General features: G+C 40.2%; 1 protein-coding gene across 1 annotated transcript in view; it reads right to left on the bottom strand.

The window, feature by feature from the left end:
- Positions 1-17,564, bottom strand: part of CERS6 (ceramide synthase 6) — a 124,355-nt gene that overhangs the window by 13,632 nt on the left and 93,159 nt on the right. The window contains exons 6-8 of the mRNA XM_040605016.1: positions 16,911-17,003; positions 10,017-10,145; positions 5,759-5,865 (exon numbers count right to left, since the gene is read on the bottom strand). Coding sequence (XP_040460950.1) covers positions 5,759-5,865; positions 10,017-10,145; positions 16,911-17,003 — 329 coding nt within the window. The remainder of the gene's footprint in view (positions 1-5,758; positions 5,866-10,016; positions 10,146-16,910; positions 17,004-17,564) is intronic.

The following is a 17,564-nucleotide window of genomic DNA, read 5'->3' as shown; positions in this document are numbered from 1 at the left end:
AACTGGCAGTACTGGATCACCATTTGGAGACCCAGCGTATGCATTAATGGCATGGCTATATCCCACACTGTTGTTCAACCAGTGATGAAACTTGGAAGAGCTCTTCAGCTAGTCATACAGAGATGAGAGAAAGACTGGCAATAAGTAACTAGGGTTTATTACAGTACACCATTATGAACATAAGTTAACCTTAACTCAGCAAGGGTCATGCCATGCTTGTCTGGTTCATGCAGATAGATATTCACTACCATAAAAGAGCAATTGAAAATCAGCCACGAGCCAAACCGTGTGTACTCTCATGAGCTTTGAAAACGAAAGGATAACAAGGAACAAAGTTATTCTTCTAAGAACTGGAAGACCTCTGCTTATATACAATTTGTTGGCATAAAAATCCCATTTAGCACCATACATTGCAGGTGGTGAGGAGACATGTACCTGAGACAGCTTTGAGTTGTAACAGTAAGAATTATTTTTACCAGCTTTTTTTTTTTTGACAGAAATTTTCTAGACTTACAAATGGAAGATCCAGTTAAGATATACCTACCAACATTAAACAAGACCATACCAACTAACCAAAGTGGTTGACTGTCTGTCCTCACAGATAGTGGTGCAGTAATCCAGGTACTGACAGTGTCTGAAGAGATCAAGGACAGGAAGACATATACACTGGTTGAATTATAACAAATTTGCCTAAATGAGATTTTTGGGGACAGCACATGCAAAACATGACCTGTGTTCTTTATAATCAGCTTAAGTCAGGCTTTCGTTTATATTTGTACTGTTAACCCACTGTTTTACATTTGTCAGTGCATATATGCAATATGAGCATGTTGAGACCTCACAGGCTGCACGAATGCCAATGCTGTTTCCCTGCTTCCTTGCCTTTTGACAGCAATACTTGTCAGCAACGCTTCCTTGAAACCCACTGTGTTCTACCTCTCATGTACAATATAACTGATTATAAAAAATAATCAAAAGTAGTGAAAAACAACTGCAGTACCAGTCAGAGCAACTTGAAAGAACCCGAATTTACCCAGCTCGGTGCCTTCACCTAGTAAACATCAGCCTAGCTGTTCTGGGAGCCTTCTTTGTTCACAACCAGAAGTTACACCTTTACCTGCAGTTACCTGAAGCTATTTTCTAAAATGATGAACAAGTTTAGTAACCTTTTATCTCCTTTGATCCCAACCACCTTTCTTCCACTGAAGCTTCTGAAATACCCTTAGTTTATGGTCATTCTGTGAAACCAGCTTCAGACACCAAACTTCACAGTGTTAGATTTATTCAAACTGCCCTGTCAAAAAAGTGTGTACTTCAGAAGAATAAGCAAAGTAAGTGAGTATCCTTGGGTCTCCTGTACAGCCCAGACTTGAGGAATTTCATGGTTCTCACAACATGAACTCTACAGCTAGCAATGAGCAAAGACTGGAAAATGCAGTGCATCACCTTCCTCACTCATGTCTCCTGGAACGGAAGATGCCTGCTTGTCCTCCACACACCTCAAAACATTATTAATAAATATTATGACCCCATGGTGTTTCTCTTTCTGGATATTGCAAGAAAAACAAAACAGCAAAAGCAAACCATTCCTTTATCAACAGTGGTAAGACTGTGTCCATGCAAAAAACAGCATTTCAGCCCCAAGGAAGAGGAATCGCAAGGCTTACTGAAATGAAGAAAGGCTTGAGATAACTGCTTTCCCCAGCCTGATTAGACTAGCCAAGGGCTCACATAATTTATATCAATTCTTTGGTCTGAGATTGCTTTCATTCTCCCTACAATCCTGTATCACCTGAGAAGGCATCATGTTCCCCCTGACTCATGGAGAGTTGTGCTTTATGTTGTAATTTGCTAGAACAGTGATTATGCGCAAGTGGGAGAATTTCACAAACAAAATGTCTTGTCAGTGAAAATAGCAGCTTTACTCCTACATTCACTTAGCAGCAGGAGGGAGAAAGTGTCCTGGGGTTTTTGAATTATTGCTGAAATGAACTCCAGATGCCTGCCGAAAGATTGCTAAATATATACCTAATTGCCATTTTCTTTTGTCTTAGGCCCACTGCTAAACAACCTTCAAACAACAGCATTTGATGTATTCTGAATTCTTTATTAGCACCTTTATGCAAAATTAAATGGCATTTGTGCAAAGCCAAGCACAACAGTATGCCAGTGTTTCATAAGCGATGTCTCTGGAAGCCTGTCTTGTATATTTGCCTTACTGTGTGGGGGAAGTTTTCTTATAAATTACAGTCTTCCTTTTACATTACATGCACACCAATTTTATACCTCTCAGCTTTTACGCTAGAAAAATTTGCATATTTATGTAATATTAATCAGGCATCAAATTTTGCTATTTTGAATATTCAGCAAAGGAGAGCAAAACTGCTTCCTGGCCTGCTGCCACTCCAGTGACTCATCTTTGCTGACATGCAAACTAATGGGGGTGAAGATCTGGAATTGCTGTTTCATAGAGAAAAAGGATTTGGGAGAAACAAGCTCGTATGTCCCACACTTAATTCCTGCTAACCCTGACTCCCACGTGCAATGCCCACAGTACAGCTGAGACCTGAAACTGCCTCTGGACTCTGTGGTTATAGGTGTATGTAAGGGTAACCATTAGGAGTATATAAACCAAGGCTTTGGTCTGGAAATAAGATGGTCTTAAAAATCAAAGATCATATACACCACACTGAACCATTTGCATATGCAAATAAATGTGTTCTTTTGTTGATTAAGGGAGAGGAGAGGCAGAGAGATCACCAGTGTAACCACTCCATCTGTGACACAGAGAGCACACAGCACCATGTTGGCTGCTGCATTCCTGTAATATACAATCCCTCTGCCTTCACAAGTCTGCGCTGATCTTTTTCCATCCCAGCCATAAACGTCACCCACAGCTGTAACCTGGTGCCCTCATTAGCTCAATATTCAGCATCAAGGGAGCAGACACCGACAACAGAAGCTACTGTGCAGCCCTCTTTCCTTTCCCTCTTCTCCAGATCTACTTGCTTTGATTTTTACCTTTCTTTCAGCACACTGGGCCAGTACTACTCTACAGAGCAGGACTCGGACAAGGTTCAATCTAAAGTGGCTGTCACCTAACGTATATGTGAATGGATGGGCACATCCCAAACACCAGCACAAAATGCCACAGCTGTAAAGCAGGGCTCAGGGTCTGACACTTGCTAGATAACTTATCACTGTGCTGGCAATCTCTCCCAGCACTTCCCAGACATCTTAAGGTGTGTATTAGGGACACTTACAGACTTCAGGTCTATGATGCCTGATTCCCACTAGCCATGTCAATCTTTAGTTTATAATTTGCCTAGTCCTAGCAAGGGCTTCCTGCACAGTGTGACACTTGGCTGCAACACTTCACAGAAATCTGAACCTCCAGTTTCTGAGCTTCAGTTCCAGTTATAAACACGCAGTGTTATTTCAAACACTTCAGGCTGAAAGTGTGGACTTTCCAAAACTTGACTACCATAGTAAGGACGTAAAGGATGGGAAAATCTTGCTGATTTTCAGACATCTCAAGAGAAAAAGCATATTGGGCAGCTGCTTCTAGTTAAATGTGTGAACACTAATGACCTCCTTCAAAATCATGCGCTCTGGACAAGATTGCTCTTTGTTGACTATTCAGCAAAGCAAGCACAGCAGTGATCTGGTAAATTATCTCTTTGAATAACAAAAAATTTCAAGTCAGCAGTACCTTCTTTGCCATTTCAAATAATATGGAGTGAGCTTGAAATGCTGGAGTCACAGCTAAACACATAAAGCAGCACACAGAATCACAGAACGGCCGAGGTTGGAAGGGACCTCTAGAGGTCACCCTGTCCAACCACCCTGCTCAACTTGGGTCACCTGTGGCAGGCTGCGCAGGATCACGTCTAGATGGCTTTCGAGTATCTTCAGGTATGGAGACTCCACAACCTCTCTGAGCAACTAAGTGCCAGTGCTCAGTCACCCTCACAGTGAAAAAGTGTTCCCTGATGTCCATATGGAACCTCCTGTGTTTCAGTTCATGCTCATTGCCTCTGGTCCTGGCCTTGGGCACCACTGAAAAGAGCCTTGCTCAGGTTTCTTTACACTTTCCCTTCATATATTTATATATATTTATAATATCCATCGTGAGCTTTCTATTCTCTATGCTAAACAGTCCCACCTGCCTCAGCCTCTCCTTATGTGAGAAGAATTCCAGTCCCTTAATCAATCTCAGTGACCCTTTGCTGGGCTCTCTCCAGTAGCTATTTATCTCTCTGATAGTGCCAGATGGAGTGCCACCATTTTTCCTATCTGAGATCATGCACGTAAAAAAACTAGCTTGCTTCATTTACAGAAATTCAGTGAACGAGCAAGTTAGCTTCAAGGAAGGACTGAGGAAAGGGAAGCAAAGCTGTTTAAGAAACAAATAATCCTTGGAAAAAATAACAAGCGTTTTTAAATACATAGTTTGTGTGTCTATCCATTTTCTCCTTTTGTCATGGTCCTTCGCCAACTCATGGTGCAATAAGGACCAGGCATTATCACATTATCTTTGGAGTCATTAAATGCTAAATGAGAATTCTACATTGTACTCCTAAGCAGAACTGATGACACAGCTCCCTGAGGGCATCTTGGTCTTATCCTGTTTACATTAACAAAACCCCAAAGAGATATCATTATAGAGGATTTGAAAGGAAACTGTGGCAGAGAGGTTGATATTGACATCTGTAAATCCTCTGCATGCTTACATAAGGAGCTTGAAGGTAATCTCTCTAAATAACACTACTGCAAAGGGTAGTATTTATGGCATTCTTGGTGCTTCCCCAAACCCAAACTGTCACTGTTATCTTATGATGCAATGACAGGCCCCTCTTGCTCTCACAGGGACACAGACACAATTTGGGTTAGTTCTGTTCATACAAGAGAAATGAAGGATCCATAATAATAAAAAAAACCAACAAAAAAAGAGAGTGAGGGCAACGCCTTCTCCCAGCCCTTCTCATATATAGGGCACAATTTACAGAAAAACTTGAATGGGTTTCTACACTGAAGTGCATCGGTGTGTCTCCTAACTAGACAGCTGCTTCTGGATATTTATGACCCTAGCTAAAGAGCTGAACATCTATGTTCTGTTTGTGTGCATGCATGTCTGTGTACCTAGAAGAAAGAGTATGTACACCTTCAAGCAGCTGTCTTTGTCTGGGAAGAGGTGAGATCATGGTGACACCTTATAGATGTATGTATTGCACAGCTTCCCCAGGACCCCCAGTTCAAAGGAGGGGTGGAAAAGGAGTAGCCTTCATTATTGAAATCTGCATGGCAATAACATCCTTATACTGATTTCAGTAGGCCAGATTTTCCTTATTTCACCATTTTTCTTTAAGCTGAACGTGTTCATAAAGTGTGCACTGAAAGCTAATGAGAAGATCCTGGCTTCAACCTCAGCCTCTGATCAGTGTCTTCAGTGACCAATATTTTATTTCTCCTCTAACTTCTTGCCAACACAGGCATCCAACTACTAACCTGAAGCTATGTGGTCTCCAACCCACTTCTACCTTAAAACCAGGAGAAGCCACATACATTTCTTGTCCAGCACACGGTAAACACAACAGCACTCTAGCAAATAGGCTATTTCAGCACCTAGTTACGTCTGAAACGCTCCTTGGTGCTTTGGGAAACAGAGTAATGTCAATGAATCATGTTCAATTACAACAGAGTTATTTCCAAGCTTATTTGATGCTTAGTGTATGAGGAAAATGATACGCTTACTCACCATAGGGGATATATGCCAAGCCTAGTGACAATGAAGACAATGGCAAATGTAAGGAACAGAAGGTCACTCAGTTTTTGACACTTGCAATAGTTTGCCATTTTGGCAGCCTGTAAAAGAAAGAAATGTCTGTTTACTTCTGTGAGGACAACTGAGTTCTCTTGTATTGTGTATAAGCTGTACAAAGAAGAAATAAACTTTTTATGAAATTACTAACATTTTCATTGGGCCACCTTGCAGTGATCTCGTAACTCCTCTCCACCAAGCACATAGCAAATGTCTTCTCAGGTGAAGCCCCAGACTGAATAAAACCAGAGTACATCTCTCATTTCTTCCTTCCCCATCCAATTTCCTTCTTGAAATCCTACTATTTCAGATTCACAAAACCCTTCTAAACCTTTAATTGAACCCCATTGTATTTACGCTGTTCTTGTCCCCATCCAAGAAGTACCTACCTATCTCTCAGCTTTCCAGTATGCTCCACTTGCATTTTCAACATCCATGCATCTTCTACCTGCCCCATGCTCTCTGATCTTCTAGTGTTTACTATATATAAACTTTGTCTCAAATCATCTACTATGCCCCATATCCTATGTTCTCCTACAGCATCTCTTCTTCCTTTCTGGCCTATATGGAACCATTTCCACCCCAAAGATTATACCCCTCCCCTTCAAATCTTTTTCCAAGGCTCTCTTCCCAACTTTGGCTTTCCAGCTTGTTACCCTATGCCTGTTTTTACATGTTTCTCTCATTTTTCCTCGTGCAGTGTTCTGACTCCTCCTCAGCGAAGGAGTCACTAATTACTCTTCTGAAGTTCTAATTACTTCCCTGAAGTTTCTTTGTCCTCTTGTCCCTGAAGAAAGGAGTATGTACAAGCAAGCTTCTTTTAAGACATCCATGCTGCTTCCACAGTATTCCTGTGTGTAAGCAGTTACTTATTGTAAAACATCTGCTTCAAGGCAGGGACAGTCTTCATACTTTCTGTCAAATGTATCCAGAGAGTCACTGCACAGTGAAGTACACAAAGAGCCTGATTTAGTGCCCACTTAAGCCAGTTGGGAACCCTTTCAAAGTCCCCCTCTGAAGGCACCTGTATCCAGCTCCCATATTGAGAAGATGCTTAGTTGTGCAGATTTTCCAGAGGGCTAACAGGGAGCAAAATTACTACAACTATGCATGCAGAATATTCTGAACACAGAATTCAAACCAGAGAATTGCCTAAAATGGTGAGAGGCGCTCTTGCAGTCTGTCTGGGTTTTTTTGGCATGAACACACTGAACCTGAAAATGCTCAATGTTCATGTCAGACAATCTGGATGCTAAAACCAACCTGCACTTTTGGATGTTACCTAACTCCTGCAATATTTCCACTAAAAACCTGATATAAAGGATATTCCTCACTAACAGAAAACAAGTTAGGAAGCTTGCAAAACATGAGGAAAGCCACCAGCGCTGCGAAGAAAACATAACCCTTCCAAATCAGTCCTATATTCTAGTGGACACAAATGAGATTCCTAGCACTTTGTACTCACAGTCTGGTTTAAGGAAAAAAGAATACTTTGGCGCCAACATGCAAAGAGAAGTTACTAACACCTTGATTTTCAGATGACTGAAAGTTCAGATACAAATTTTGGATGTATTTCCATGGTGGTAGTCTAAAAAAGCTGGTTTCATAGTGTGTGGAGCTGATATTGCTATAGCAACTTGTAGTAGTATCATGTCATTTCTCAAAAACAGTACAGTTGTTCGGTCATCAGTTATTCAATAACAAATCTATGAATTATATTGATAAGGAAGGGAAAGAGTATGCTGTTGTTCGATGGAATTTGGCCGCCTAAGACAATACAACACAATTTTCAAAGCTTAAAACCTGTGACTATAACTGAGTAACACAGCTCTTCCAGATACTCTTGTTAGACTATTTAAATCCATTCATTTTATAGTTCAGCTATTTGCCTTGGTTCGAAGTGTCCATTCCCCGCTTTTTTAGAAAAGTGTGTCAGGAGATAGCTGGAACCTGACAGAAAGGATTCAGGTTGAACTGTCAGCTATGTGAGGTTCATACACCAGAAGCATACCAAACTGATAACTATTCACATCCATACAGTGGCATCAAAACTTGTCACAGTGTTCATTAATCGAAGCTGAAAAGTCTCAAGGTCCCCAAACAGACAGGATTTTAAGTGCTTTAGCAGGTTTAGGTCACAGTGTCTCCAACCCACAAGCTGTACTGCAGTGCAAAGATACTGAGGACCCCATAAACAACTTAGCTGGGATTCTGAAAGTTGCCTCTCAGTAGCCTAGATTTTAGTTTAAACTAATGTAGTGGCTTCCTAGACAAGAAAATTACTCTGTGTTCAGCCTGTCCTGCCATGGCTAGGCTGCTTTGAGTCTCCAAGATAACTTGCACTCAGATCTAAGAGAACAGCTAAGGATTCCTGAAAATCCTGTTATGACTTCTGTACCTTCAGATGCCTCAAGACCTATGGAAAAAACCTCACCTCCGGTATTCCTACCAATATATACTACCTTCTGCAATGAAAATAGCAAAAATGTTGCATTCTAGCTTTCCACTGGACATGTTTCACTATGAAATGGTAGGTGGAAAGTCTAGTGGCCTCTGGAAATAGCTTTTCATTTTTACAAATACGTAATATGTAAAACAGGTCAGGTGCACAACTGACCCATCATGGCAAGATATTTTACTGCTTCTTTTGCAGTTTGGTAATCTTCCTCTGCACTGACTTTCCCCTCAGTAATGTCAGCAGTGTGTAATAGTTCATCTTCTTTCTTATGGCACCAGGGCTGTAACCCACTGCCCTAGCAGAAGAAAGTCTGTGGAGGGAGTCATAATGGCCCTCCTAGTAAATATTGCTCAGGGCTTGTAATTGTCTTTCTTACGCTTTAGAGTAGCTTTAGTATATCCAGTCAGAACAGACTGAATTGACTAGAAAGACCTCTAAAGCATGTGCCTCACAGGGACATGTATTTGCTGAATATTTGTGAGAATACCAGCAATTTCTCTTTGTCTTAGCCAGTGAATGATCAGAAGAATTGAACAAAAGTATGTATCTCACTGTGTTTAAGGTAAGGTTTTAGATAGCCTATTACAGCTGCTCTTCAGTGGATTTACCGTTCCACAGACACTGATCTGGAATGAACACCTTCAAGTACATCCTTCTGGTCGTGAAAAAAGAGGAACAAAGAAAGTTTGGGTGAACCCACAGCTAGCAGAATGGCTCTACACACATCGCTAAAACAGAAAAATACACTTTAAAGATGTAATTCTTTCTAACAGAGGAAATCCAGATTCTTTGTTGCTTTCTATCTCTGGCAGTCATGTGCCTTCTAGATTAAAAACAGATTAGAAAATAAAAAAACAGATTTGCAGCACTATCAAACCAGAATGGCAGGATTTTGATTCTGCAACACGATTCACACAGTGAGACTATATTCTTGCATAATAGGATCCTTGCAACTACTTTAATAAAAAATAATTTCAGACAAAATAGTTATTAACTTTGGTTTGATCCTGATTGAGAGTTCACAGACAGCCCAATCCCAGCATCATCCAGAGCTGTCTAAAAACTGATGCGGATACAGCATGACAACACCTCTAAATTGCCATTATGGAAGTTACAGACCATCTTGACTTAAAAGAATTTCAGTCATCCCTCCTTCTCCAAAGCCAACTGCTTAATACTGGCATCTGGATGTGGAGGATGGGAACCTGGAAAATCCTGAGGAATAGAGGTCAGTTCACTGCCCATGCAGAAACAGCCACTAAATTGTCCAGCACCCTCTGCCCAGCAAAGCACAGCAGAAACAAACCATGTCACCTTAATTCTTTTTTGGAGACATGGTTCTTGCCCCACACACCACGTCAGGAGGATCAAGAACCAGAAGCTTCTATCCCATAGTCACCACCTTCCAAATTTTGCAACTTTGAGCTTCTGATTTTACCATGTTACATTTAATATCTGTGTGTAATCCTCCCTGGCCTGGAATGCATTACCAGTCTCTGCTGTGTACACGCAACTTGACAAGGGATAAACCAGCCTGAAGTCACAAAATGCACTGCTACAAGTGTAATATATTTCAGCAAGAAAACACACTATATTAATCACCATTACTATCTTGAACTGGACTCTTTGCTTAGGAAAGCCTTGTTCTGCATAGCAAATAATTCTACCCACTGACATGCTAGCTCTGCGAATAGTGAATACCATGCACAGACACTGATGATGTATGTATTATCTCACCTCTAGGACAATATCAGCCACGTCATGGAGACAGAAGGTCAAGGTTCCCACTCGTGTCAAATTGGTTACATATGAGAAGGTTATCAGGATGACTGCTACAATGTGATGTGTAAACATGACACCAAAATCCTAGAGCAGCAAGAAGCAGAGGGAAAAAGCAAAAAAAAACCACAATGAAGCAAACAGTGAGATTCAGTACCCTTATGTAAAAATGGATGGATGTTTTTTAAACTCAGCATTATGGTTATGTTATATAAAGATCCTGCTACATAACTGCATTAAATACCCTGCTATATGTGTCACTCTTAATAAAATAATCATTGTATGTTAACAAAATGCAAAAATATTATTGAAAATTAGGCAGTATCTACATTTCTCAGTTCATAGTAATTTAACCTGCTGAAGCAAACATTTGTGGCTGAGGTTACTTTAAAAAGGCATATGTACATAAAAATCAAATCACACCATATTTTTTATACACCAAACAACACACAATATGCAAAATAATGCACCATTCACAAAAGTTCCAATAGCTACACAGAAATGGAAAACACATTTCCACCACACTAGGAGTTATCAAGTCACCTGCCAAGCATAACTGAGAGTTTTCACAGAGCTGAGAATCCCAGTTCCAGTTTTTTATTTGTTTGTTTTTAATGAAGCTGCTTTGTCTTCACACTGCAACAGGGTCAGAAAAGTCTTCAAATGAGCTGGTGCAGCTCCTCCTACTCAGATCTCATCTGCTGCCTCCTAAATGATGCGGGTTAGCTGGTTTCCACATCAGTAACACTGAGTTATTTGGCCAGCAAGTAACTGTTACTATTGAAAAATACCAGGAGCAGCGGCACCCCTGTAACATCACATTCCCAGATACGTGCCAAGGGGCAGGCAAAGCAGAGGAAATGACCTGTATTGTTTGCCTTGGCTAGACCCCAGAATCATCACTTAGAGAACAGGACCTGCAAAGATGAGACTTTTCTCTGCAAGACACTAAGCCAGTCAAAAAGAAGTCTTGCTGGAGTTTGCTGAACTACCTGCACAGTTTTGAGAAAGTGGTATCAAAACCCTGAAGAAAAGATCACAGGCATCATTTGACCAGGGAGTTTCTCCATGCGCAGGGTACAAAGTTACTACCACAGCTCTCAGCAGATCTAGTGGCTGTCCTGCAGGGCTGTCTGAAGGGAGTGAGACCCAGGCAGTTAGAACCAGCAGCTACTTCTGGCAGCCTGCTCATCAAGCATCTTGGGAGATGGAATTTGGCTTTCTGGCAGCTTTGGTGGGCCAGTCCTGCTGAGCTGTGGCAGTCTTCAGCTAAGAGGCCCACAGCAGAGAAACTAAAACTGAAACCCTGAAGTCTTTAGACAGGCAGCACCTGGTTTGCAAAGGGTATGTGTGTCAGGCAGGACGAGGACCCTACGGAAAGTGCTGATGAGCTCCCACTAACACAGGGTCAACTCCGGAAAAGCAGCAGCTACAGCTGCTGACTGCTGTCTGCCCAATACTGGGAAGAATAACTGCCCAGTGTCACCATACCTCTCTTTGGGAATGCAGCAAGCATGTAGCAGGCACCGCTGTTTTCAAAGATGTGCAGTGCCACTGCCTCTCAGAACCAGCATATGGCTTCACTGCAATGTGCACCTGGGGTCTGTAGAAAAACCTGTAGCTTGAGAAGTCTCGCTAACTGAATAGGTACAGGACCTGCTTCCAGGCTATCACTTTATGTTTAATGCTATCAGATGCAACAAGGTCCTGTTTCCTACAGATGCTCATCAATGGGCATTGCCAGTATCTCTAAAGCTGGGGTGGGGTGGGGGAAGAAAAGAAAGAAAAAGAAAAAAAAAAAGACTAAAAGCAGGGAACTGTATCCTAGTTTGGTATATACCCAACATTTCTCAGCTGGGTTATTTGTTCACCAGCAGCACGAAATGCAATCAAATACATTCAGCAGTCATATCAAGCCACTGCTTTAAATCCATTTTGTAAAGCAGACTGAACAAAAGAGAACGAAAGGCTATTTTTTCCTGTCTAAGGGCCTTAAGCGAAAGCAAAGGTACAGCATCTTAGTCATTTCAGTAACTACAAACCCACACATGGGGACCATTTCACCATACCATAATCAAAACAGCAAAGCACCTACCTTATTCCCTGGGATTAGAAGTAAGCTATGAGCATTGCTATATGGCTATACTGCAGCCTAGCTCTTTACCTGCTTCAGCTGCAAATGCTATGGCACTGTTCTTCATTTGCCTTCTAACTGCAATTATGTTAGCATACAAGCAGTCCAAACAGGGGAAGAAGCCAAATAGAAAACCTCTGTTTTCACAGCTGACACATTCATGTTCTACAAATACAAGACTTCTAGTCCCTCTTGGGAACTCTTCAAGGCATTCCTGACAATATGGATTATTCCTAAGCAGCCCTAATGCTCTTGGGCAGCAGTCTTCCGCACTTCTGTATGAGTCTACTTACAGAAATGCTGTCCAGGGAACTCCTCTAATAATGCTTTGTAAAAGAGACCGTTATCTGACTCTGCCAGCTCTGAAACAACTGAGAATTGTTAGGAAAAAAGTAGCAGTGATATAAATAAGACTACTTTTATTATTCTGGTCCTTTCTTGTTTGTGATATTTTTTATGTCAGTAACTAACACTATGCTTTGAAGATGCTGCCTGTTGGATTTTAATTATACATAAGGGTAATGAATACATAGTAACTAATGGTACAAGTCCCTGTAATGTCAAGTGGTACTTGTTTTCCCAGCTTACTCAAGCACTTTCACCCACACACAGCATAAGAGCAGCTGTACAGTTACGGGCTTTTTCTTTTTTGAAATGTATTCCAAACTGTATGTATGTTTGTGCAAGATGCGTTTCTTTACAGCAGACTTATAGCCTCCAGCTGTAACTGCTGAAAGATGTCATGTGCCTGTGTCATGAAAATATGTGGCTAAGAATAGAAGAAAGAACCTACTGACACCATCAGTGGGAAGAACACAGGGCAGACAACAGAGAAACCCCAGGGGTCTCAACTTCTGGACAAGCCCTCTGGAATCAAGGCTTCTGCTACCCATGTTTGTTTAGCATGTCACACTCACTGGCTAAACTGCCAAGTGGCTATGGAGCGTTAGTGTCACTAAAGGGCAAAACATCATCTGCATTAGTCACTCCAGCTTCTGGAAATGGGCTATGTTATAGATCAAGAAGGAAAGGGATTATCACTAAAGGTTTCAACCATTACAGTTCTAGTAAAGGTCTGTAAAATGTACACAATCTAAATTCCTTTCCTCTGAAACAAAATAAATCAAATCTATGAGTCTTTTTGTTGCTGTCTGAAGAAAGAGATCTAGGATCCAGATTTAGTGAAACATAGCATAAATTTTCTAGAATCAAAATGGAATATTCAAGAAAATTAGCAGCTACAAATCATGTTATTTTGGGAATGAGCCAACTGTCATTTTAAAAAAAAAAGTAAACCACAGAAGGTCTAGGAATTGCCAAATGCTTGGAACTAGAAGGTGTGAATACACAAAAAGGTCTCCTAGATCTTCCACAAACCTGTTAAAACACTGACTGAGTAGAAATTTTATACATTCTCTTAAATACACCTGTCATATTTTTCTATCAAGCCATACTTTAGGTATCCAGAAAGCATATAAATAAGCCTCCCTGCTTTTAAAACTCATCAGAGTCTTGTAAGAGTAACAAAGTTCCCTGATCTAATTCTGTTCTACAAAAGAGGAGTACGGGAAACTGGACAGAGATGATAAATAACCCAAATTATACTAGGTTGCAGTCTTCAAAAATGAAAACCGTTCGGGGTAGAACAACATTACATCAACATAGTAGATATTTATGAAGCAAACAACATGCCATTATAAAACCATAAAAGTTAATCTACTCAGATTGCTGTGTTAATGCCAATAATAGGTATGTGCAACAGCCTAAATATTCTGCTCACACCTATTCAGCCAGGCAAAGGTAATCTGGTGGAATTCATAACACCTAAATAAAGACAAACAGGTATTTGAAAGTCAGCAAACCAATTGGAAGTAATTTTGAAGTTATGAATTTGCTATTAGAAAAGAATAACAGAGATGGAAAACAGCAAGTACATTTCTCTTGAGCCACAGCAAGTAAAAGACCAGTACTGCAGTCAGGCCAGTGCCGAGTGCTGGTGCTCAGAGAGGACCTACTGCACCTCCAGAGAAACCCAGCTACATAAAAGTGGTTGACAGAATTCCTGCAGTGCATGAGGCTCCCAGGGAACTTTTGATCATCCCAGACACTACAACACAGCCACTGCTGAATTTAAAGTGCCTAAAATGGTAACCAAGACTAAAAGTATTCCTCTCACTGTAACATGAAAACATCAACAGGTTTCTCAGGCTGAGAACTGTTAATTTGCTCTGTATAAGCTGTCAGGAAGTATTACAATAGCAACTGATATTAGCTGGCAAATTTCCTGCTTCTTCCAGTTAAACAGAGCCTTATTTAATACGGGCACCGTTTCATGCATTGCATATTGAGTACATTAGGAGGTCTCCACATTTTTTAACCTAACCTGCTTTTTTAAAGAGAACTATTACGGTGCTGCAAGAGCTGGTACCTCTGTCAAGCTTGTACTATTTTTTGTCAACTACTGTAAGATACTAGTGCTAACATTTTTCAGCTTATGGGTTTCCTTGACAGCTTGCACTCACCCCACTATAGAACAGTTTTACTGTATGACACCAGTCCATGCCTGCATTTCTCCAGTCTAATCCCCCTAGTTCTCAACTTCGCTTACACTACAAAAAGAACTGTCTCCACAGTCCAAACTGGTCTGTGATCTAATAGGTTATTTATAAATATGGCATCTCCACTGTCTCCTGCAGGGTCCTTATAATGAAAGGCTTTTGACTTGCTGATACTGTACTCCTGCTCTCTGCTGGACACTGGATGTTCTCAGACACAGCAGGTGCATGGGACAATGCTTTGATCTGGTGCTCTGGCTTTAAGCATTGCAAATCTGTGGCAGGGGTGTTAGCTGTTAGCAATCCACTTCCCCACCTCCATCTCCCATTCTATTTCCACAGTCGGCTGCTGCAAAGTCTCCCTAATAAAAAGTCATGTATACATAACTGAGAAACAGACTTGCAAAAGATGGACTATGGACAGGATTGGGCTTTAGCTCTGTGCTCAGCTCATCAATGGGAACAAACTCTCCAAGTCATGGGGGAAAAAGCTATAGCAATTGCTCATGAGATGTATTAAATGAGAAAGGTATTACTGGCCTCCCAAAGGCCCTTTTCAGAAGTGCACTTCAGCACTGAACCTAGATGCTGCTAGGGTAGACTCCGATTACTTTTCACATGAACAAAGCAACTAGTCAGGAATCAATTAAATATTTTTTAACGATGTATTGTACTGCAAAATTGCAGTACTGTTGCAATTGCAACAGTTGCTGTTAAAATATTCCTCCCTTCCAAGGTACACAAGGAAAATAAAATATAACCAATGACACAGTGGGGAGGGCTGAATATGAATGCAGGGAGACTGATTAGACACAACACAGTTCTAGAAAAATAACCTAAAAAATTTTGTAACATTGTTGCAGAGGTTTGGTTTTAGTTGATATATTGACAAACGGCTATTCAGTATTGCTGGCACCTGCAGCTTATGGATATTAGTCAATGCTACTCTTGATTTAAATTCATCTCTGCTATCATACAGCTTTGTTCAGCACTCTTTTTCTGCATCTCTGTTTTTTGAAACAATGAAGTTGTACTCATTTCAAGCTCATGACTAACAGTAAGGGATATTTAATCCTAAATTGCTTGTTTTGTTTACAGTTTACCCTCCAATATGGATTTAAGATTTGTGGATGTTTTCCTGAGTTTTCTTCTACTTCTGGAAAGATTTGGAAATTCAAATAAAGGGATATTTTTCGATACATGCAGCTCTGACACAAGATCTCCAGGAGCAGCACACTGTGGTTCCAAATAGCAAACAAATTTATTCAGGACATACTGGATTGCTCATTTACTCTTTTCAGAGTTATGCTCCTGCTAAAATTCTATTAAACAAGGATACTTCGATTAGCATAGCCTACAATCAATTAACTAAATGGCAGTAAAAGGAGGCACATAAAATATTATAAAATTCTTCCAAATGTTTTAAATAATTTTGCAACATTAACAAACCCCTGCAAGAATAGCTCAGTGGACTGTTATAGAATGACTGTTGTGCTGCCTGTTCTGCTGTGGACTAGTGCTCTCCTTGGAGGAGAGAACTTGGATGATGGAGTATGGAACAGGTTGCTACTGAAACTAGAAAAATGTTTTTTATCTGTCCAGAGTTTTATTTCCTTGATTAATATCCCCTTAATAGCAATGCTCAGCTACTTGAAATGTTATAACCGTAAAGGTACGATTAAATGTAACATCACTTTTTTATAATAAATGTATCCCTGTTTTTAACATCCCTTTGTAGAATAAATTGAAAGCTCTCATAGATTTTACCAAAGTGATACTGTGAATTTAAGAGGTAGTCTTGCTCCATCAATGATATTTCAGCATTTAACTCTTGGAAGAAACCGTACATCTACTAGCTACTGTGTGTTCAATTCCATTTAAGTCACTGTATGAGAGCAGGTTTTTTTGGCTGCTGCTATTTCTCCTTGAATATTTGATTACTCCAGGCTCTTCTTCCCATGCAGAAAAACCCCACATCATAGTAACAAGGAACAGAGTAAGACAAGCACTTCAACACCAGTTTCTCAGTAATGAATATCTGCAAGAGGTGGTGACTAAAAAGAACTGTATTTCCAGTTATCTGCGCAGGTAATACTGGTATTCCTGAAGTCAAGACAGATATGTGCTTAAAGCTTTCAATGTTTTTAGTCCCATAGTTCTTACCTTTCTTTTGATGTCAATGAATTGAGAAAACATTAAGGACCAGTAGAATGACAATTCAACTAGGTAGTAATAATGAAGGTCAGGCATCAGTGGCTGAAATATGGAGATGAGAAAAGGTTAATAGAGTCTAACTGACATTACAGGCAGCTGAGGTATATAGGAGGCATATTTAATCATGAAGGGATTACTAAATTATACATAGGCATCCTATGTAAGAAAAATTATGATGGTTGCCTCTTTCAAACTTTGATGTCACTGGAAAAATAAAGCTCCCCAGCCTACCCTCCTCTTATGTTTTAATCTTGACAGTATTTTAATACTGTAATACCAAAAAATGATGATGTTGTCCATTTGGAACCTAGAACAAAGTAAATTCTGAGTACTCCTAAGTCTTAGTTTTGAAAGACTACTTGAAATATCTTGCTGTACATCAAAAGAAACAATGCTAGAGCAGATTAAAGTAATGCTAGTATATAATCTCATCTGCTCATGATTAAAATGTTGCGAGCTTTAGTCTACTTTTAAAGAATTTAACCATTTTCTGGGAACATGTCAATAATTGAAAAGAAGAAAATAAAATAAATTTATCCAGGCATCTTGTTTGATATACAATATGGTTAACACAGAAGTTTAAAAGTAAAAGAAATAAAAATA

Source organism: Falco naumanni, chromosome 8, assembly GCF_017639655.2.
Source record: "Falco naumanni isolate bFalNau1 chromosome 8, bFalNau1.pat, whole genome shotgun sequence".
Lineage (NCBI taxonomy): Eukaryota > Metazoa > Chordata > Aves > Falconiformes > Falconidae > Falco > Falco naumanni.
The sequence above is the reverse complement of the archived record's forward strand: the minus strand, read 5'-3'. Positions and strand labels throughout refer to the sequence as shown.